Source organism: Pongo pygmaeus, chromosome 2 (genome assembly GCF_028885625.2).
Source record: "Pongo pygmaeus isolate AG05252 chromosome 2, NHGRI_mPonPyg2-v2.0_pri, whole genome shotgun sequence".
NCBI lineage: Eukaryota > Metazoa > Chordata > Mammalia > Primates > Hominidae > Pongo > Pongo pygmaeus.
The window spans coordinates 208115945-208121850 of record NC_085930.1 but is presented as its reverse complement, the minus strand read 5'-3'; the positions used below and the strand labels follow the sequence as shown (position 1 = coordinate 208121850).

The 5906-nt window shown below is 63.4% G+C and overlaps 1 protein-coding gene and 1 pseudogene across 1 annotated transcript; both read left to right on the top strand.

Moving 5' to 3' along the window:
• Positions 1-309: 309 nt before the first annotated feature.
• On the top strand, positions 310-1935 carry LOC129033008 (putative uncharacterized protein FLJ44672). The gene is made up of 3 exons (XM_063661434.1): positions 310-517; positions 854-1067; positions 1209-1935. Exons 1-3 carry the CDS (start codon positions 310-312, stop codon positions 1933-1935), a joined length of 1149 nt encoding a protein of 382 aa, XP_063517504.1.
• Positions 1936-2556: 621 nt separating this feature from the next.
• LOC129032758 (putative uncharacterized protein FLJ46235) lies at positions 2557-5443 on the top strand (annotated as a pseudogene).
• Positions 5444-5906: the final 463 nt, after the last annotated feature.

Sequence of the window (5906 nt, the reverse complement as noted above, 5' to 3'; positions counted from 1 at the left end):
CAAATGTCCTCAAGTCCAGGCCACAAAATCCAGGGCCAAAATGTCCACAAGTCGGCCTCTCAAGGCCCAGCTCCTGCCTTTCGTTGGCATCTCCAGGCCCAGCTGCTGCCCCCAGGTGGCCTCTACAGGCCGTGCTCTTTCTTCTGACTGTGTCTGGAGGTCCAACTCCTGCCTCAGAACAACCTCTTTTGGCTCAGCTCCTGCCCAGCTCCTAGTGGCCTTTGTAGGCCCAAAACTGCCTCAAGTCAAGCTTTCCAGGCCCACCTTTTGCCTCCCAATGGCCTGGACAGGCCCAGCTCCTGCGTGACAATGGCCTCTCCAGGCCCAGCTTTTGCCTCACAGAAGCCTTCCCCAAACAAGGTCCTACCTGCCTCCCAGCAGCCTCAACAGGCCCAGATCCTGCTTCACACTCATCTCATTAGGCCCAGCTCATACCTCACCGTGACCTGTCCAGGCCCAGCTCCTGCCCCTCGACAGGCTGTCCATGCCCGAAACTTCCTCAAGTCGGCCTCTCGAGGCACAGCTCCTGCCTAACATTGGCCTCTTTAGGCACAGCTCGTGCCTTGGTGGCCTCTCCAGGCCCAGCTCCTGCATCCCAGCACCTTCTCTAGACCGAGAACTTTCTCAAGTCTGCCATTCCAGACCCAACTCGTGCCTTCCGTCAGCATCTACAGGCTCAACCTCTGCCTCACAGCACATTTTCCCAGCCCAGCATGTGCCTCACCGCAACCCCCTAGGCCAAGCTCCTGCCTTTCAGCAGCCTCTACAGGCCCCACTCCTACCTCAATGGCCTCTCTAGGGCAAACTTATGCCTCACAGTGGCCATTCTGGCCCAGCTTTTGCCTTTTGGCAGCATCTCCAGAACCAGAACTTCCTCAAGTGGGCCTCTCCAGGCCCCGCTTTTCCTCCCAGTGGCCTCTGCAGGCCCAGACTGTTGTCAAGTCGGCCTATCCAGGGTCAGCTCCTGCTTCCCGGCGGCCTCTGCAGGCCCAGGTCGTCCTCAAGTCGGCCTCCCCAGGCCCAGCTCCAGCCTCTTGGCGGCCTCTCCGGGTGCAAAAGTTCCTCGAGTCAGCCTCTCCAGACCCAGCTCCTCCTGCCTCCCAGTGGCCTCTTTCAGCCCAGCCCAGCTCATGCCTCCTGGTGGCCTTCCCAGGCCCCACTTTTGACATTTGGCGGCCTCTGCAGGCCCGAATTTGACCTCCAGTCAGCCTCTCCAGGCCCGGCCTCCTGCCTCTCGAAGGCCTACACAGGCCCAGCCTCTGCCTCACAGCAGACTATCCACGCCCATCTAGCCCTCGCCTCACTGCGGCCTCCCCAGTCCAAAGCTCCTGCCTCTTAGCCGCTTCGGCAGGCCCAGCTCCCGCCTGCCAGTGGCCTCTTCAGGCCCATGGGGCTCATTCCTCACAATGGCCTTTCCAGGCCCAGTTTTTCCCTTCCGGCGGCCTCTGCGGGCCCAGAACCTCCTCAAGTTGGCCTCTCCAGACCCACTTGCGGCCTCCTGGCGTCCTCTCTAGGCCCAGTTCTTCCTCCCGGCTGCGTCTCCAGGCCCGACTCCGGCCTCCCAACAACTCTTTGGACTCAGCTCCCGCCCAGCTCCCGGTGGCCCTGGTAGGCCCACAACTTCCTGAAGCCAAGCTCCCCAGGCCCAGCTCAGGCCACACGGTGGCCTCTCCAGGCTCAGCTCCTGCCCTCCGACGGCGTCTCCAGGCTCCAAACGGCGTCCGGTCGGTGGGCTCCTCCTGGCCCAGCTTGGGCCTCCCGGCAACCTCTGCAGGCCCAGGTCGTCCTGAAGTCGGCCTCTCCAGGCCCAGCTCCGGCCTCCCAGCAAGCAAGCTCTTTTGGCTCAGCTCCTGCCCAGCTCCCGCTGGCCTTTGTAGGCCCCGAACTTTCTCCAGCCAAGCTCTTCAGGCCCACCTCCTGCCTCCCGGTGCCTGAACTGGCCCAGTTCTGGCTGAAGAACAGCTTCTGCAGGCCCCGCTCTTGCCTCCCAGGGGCCTCTCCAGGCCCGGCTCTCGACCCACGGCAGCCTCCCGGGGCCAACTCCTTGCCTGCCTCCCGGCAGCCTGCGAGCGGCCCAGCTCCTCCCTCATGGTGGCCTGTTGAGGCCCAACTCATGCCTGTGGCACCCTGCCCATAGGCGTGAGCCCCTGCCTCACACTGGCCTCTCTCACGCTGAGAGAGGTCCTCTCTCACGCTAGGACTTCTCTCAGCGTGAGAGAGGACCTGTGAGAGGACCTCTCTCAGGGTGAGAGGACCCCTCTCAGCGTGAGAGAGGACCCTCTCAGAGGACCTCTCTCACGCTGAGAGAGGACCTGTCTCACGCTGAGAGAGGACCCCTCTCAGAGGACCTCTCTCACACTGAGAGAGGTCCTATCTCACGCTGGCCTGTTGAGGCCCAATTCATGCCTCTGGCACCCTGCCTAGAGGCGTGAGCCCCTGCCTCACACTGGCCTCTCTGACGCTGAGGTTCTCTCTCATGCTAGGACTTCTCTCAGCGTGAGAGAGGACATGTTATAGGACCTCTCAGCGTGAGAGAGGACCTCTTTCAGCGTGAGAATGGACCTCTCTCAACGTGAGAGAGGACCCCTCTCAGAGGACCTCTCTCAGCGTGAGAGAGGACCCCTCTCAGAGGACCTCTCTCAGCGTGAGAGAGGACCCCTCTAAGAGGACCTCTCAGCGTGAGAGAGGACCCCTCTCAGAGGGCCTCTCTCACGCTGGCCTGTTGAGGCCCAACTCATGCTTTTGGCACCCTGCCCAGAGGCGTGAGTCCCTGCCTCACACTGGCCTCTCTCACGCTAGGACTTCTCTTAGCGTGAGAGAGGACCTGTGAGAGGACCTCTCTCAGCATGAGAGAGGACCTGTGAGAGGACCTCTCTCAGGGTGAGAGAGGACCCCTCTCAGCATGAGAAAGGACCCTCTCAGAGGACCTCTCTCACGCTGAGAGAGGACTCTTCTCAGAGGACCTCTCTCACACTGAGAGAGGTCCTCCCTCACACTGGCCTGTTGAGGCCCAATTCATGCCTCTGGCACCCTGCCCAGAGGCGTGAGCCCCTGCCTCACACTGGCCTCTCTTACAGTGAGAGAGGACCTCAGCGTGAGAGAGGACCTCAGCGTGAGAGAGGACCTGTGAGAGGACCTCTCTCAGTGTGAGAGAGGACCCCTCTCAGAGGACCTCCCTCACGCTGGCCTGTTGAGGCCCAATTCATGCCTCTGGCACCCTGCCCAGAGGCGAGAGCCCCTGCCACACACTGGCCTCGCTCACGCTGAGGTCCTCTCTCACGCTAGGACTTCTCTCAGCGTGAGAGACTACCTCTCTCAGCGTGAGAGAGGACATGTTAGAGGACCTCTCAGCGTGAGAGAGGACCTCTTTCAGCGTGAGAAGGGACCTCTCTCAGTGTGAGAGAGGACCCCTCTCAGAGGACCTCTCTCAGCATGAGAGAGGACCCCTCTCAGAGGACCTCTCAGCGTGAGAGAGGACCCCTCTCAGAGGACCTCTCAGCGTGAGAGAGGACCCCTCTCAGAGGGCCTCTCTCACGCTGGCCTGTTGAGGCGCAACTCATGCCTCTGGCACCCTGCCCAGAGGCGTGAGCCCCTGCCTCACACTGGCATCTCTCACGCTGAGAGAGGTCCTCCCTCACGCTAGCTTGTTGAGGCCCAGCTCATGACTCTGGTGGCCTCTCCAGGCCCAGTCCCTGCCTGTTGGCTGGCGGCTTCTAGAGGCCCAGCCTCTACCTCAACAGTGGGCCCTCCAGGCCCATCTCTTGCCTCGCCGTGGCCTCCTTGGGCCAGGCTCCCGCCTCGGGACGGCCTCCGCAGGCCCAGCTCCTGCCTCGCGGAGGCCCTCCGGAGGCCAAGCTCATACGCCACGGCGGCCTCTCCCAGCCTGGCGTTTGCTCCTTTGCAAGTGCTCCAGGCCCTGCACTTCCTCCAGTCGGCCTCTCCAGGCCCAGCTCTTCCTCCCGGCAGCCTCTACAGGCCCAGACTGTCATCAAGTCGGCCTGTCCTGCCTCCTGGCAGCCTCTGCAGGCCCAGACTGTCATCAAGTCGGCCTGTGCTGCCTCCCGGCGGCCTCTGCAGGCCCGGGGTGGCCAACTTGAGGACGACTTGGGCCTGTAGAGGCGGCTGGGAGGAAGAGCTGGGCCTGGAGAGGCCGACTGGAGGAAGTGCAGGGTCTGGAGCGCATGCAAGGGAGCAAACACCAGGCCGGGAGAGGCCGCCGTGACGCATGAGCTTGGCCTCTGGAGGGCCTCGGCGAGGCAGGGGCTGGGCCTGGAGAGGCCACCAGAGTCATGAGCTGGGCCTCAACAGGCCAGCGTGATGGAGGACCTCTCTCAGCGTGAGAGAGGGCAGTGTGAGGCAGGGGCTCACGCCTCTAGGCAGGGTGCCAGAGGCATGAGTTGGGCCTGAACAGGCCACCGTGAGGGAGGAGCTGGGTTGCACGCGGGCTGCCAGGAGGCAGGCAGGGACTTGGTCCCGGGAGGCCGCCGTGGGGCGACAGCTGGGTCTGAAGAGGCCCCTGGGAGGCAACAGCGGGGCCTGCAGAGGCTCTTCTCCAGCCAGAGCTGGGCCTGTACAGGCCACCGGGAGGCAGGACGTGGGCCTGAAGAGCTTGGCTGCAGAAACTTCGGGGCCTACAAACGCCAGCAGGAGCTGAGCCAAAAGAGCTTGCTTGCTGGGAGTCAGGAGCTGGGCTGGGAGACGCAGCCAGGAGGAACAGCTGGGCCTGCAGAGGCCACCATGAGGGAGGCAGAGGCTGGGCCTCCTCAAGTCGGCCTCTCCAGACCCACTTGCAGCCTCCCGGCATCCTCTCTGGGCCCAGTTCTTCCTCCCGGCTGCGTCTCCAGGCCCAATTCCGGCCTCCCAACAACCTCTTTGGACTCAGCTCCCGCCGAGCTCCCGGCGGCCCTGGTAGGCCCACAACTTCCTGAAGCCAAGCTCCCCAGGCCCAGCTCAGGCCTCACGGTGGCCTCTCCAGGCTCAGCTCCTGCCCTCCGACGGCGTCTCCAGGCTCCAAACGGCGTCGGGTCGGTGGGCTCCTCCTGGCCCAGCTTGGGCCTCCCGGCAACCTCTGCAGGCCCAAGTCATCCTGAAGTCGGCCTCTCCAGGCCCAGCTCCGGCCTCCCAGCAAGCAAGCTCTTTTGGCTCAGCTCCTGCCCAGCTTCCGCTGGCCTTTGTAGGCCCCGAACTTTCTCCAGCCAAGCTCTTCAGGCCCACCTCCTGCCTCCTGGTGCCTGAACTGGCCCAATCCTGGCTGGAGAACAGCCTCTGCAGGCCCCGCTCTTGCCTCCCAGGGGCCTCTCCAGGCCTGGCTCTCGACCCACGGCGGCCTCCCGGGGCCAACTCCCTGCCTGCCTCCCGGCAGCCTGCGAGCGGCCCAGCTCCTCCCTCATGGTGGCCTGTTGAGGCCCAACTCATGCTTTTGGCACCCTGCCCAGAGGCGTGAGCCCCTGCCTCACACTAGCCTCTCTCACGCTAGGACTTCTCTCAGTGTGAGAGAGGATCTCAGCGTGAGAGAGGACCTGTGAGAGGACCTCTCTCAGCGTGAGAGAGGACCTGTGAGAGGACCTCTCTCAGCGTGAGAGAGTGCCCTCTCAGAGGACCTCTCACGCTGAGAGAGGACCCCTCTCAGAGGATGTCTCTCACGCTGAGAGAGGTCCTCCCTCACGCTGGCCTGTTGAGGCCCAATTCATGTCTCTGGCACCCTGCCCAGAGGCGTGGGCCCCTGCCTCACACTGGCCTCTCTCAGTGTGAGAGAGGATATGTTAGAGGACCTCTCAGTGTGAGAGAGGACCTCTTTCAGCGTGAGAAGGGACCTCTCTCAGCGTGAGAGAGGACCCCTCTCAGAGGACCTCTCTCAGCGTGAGAGAGGACCCCTCTCAGAGGACCTCTCTCAGCGTGAGAGAGGA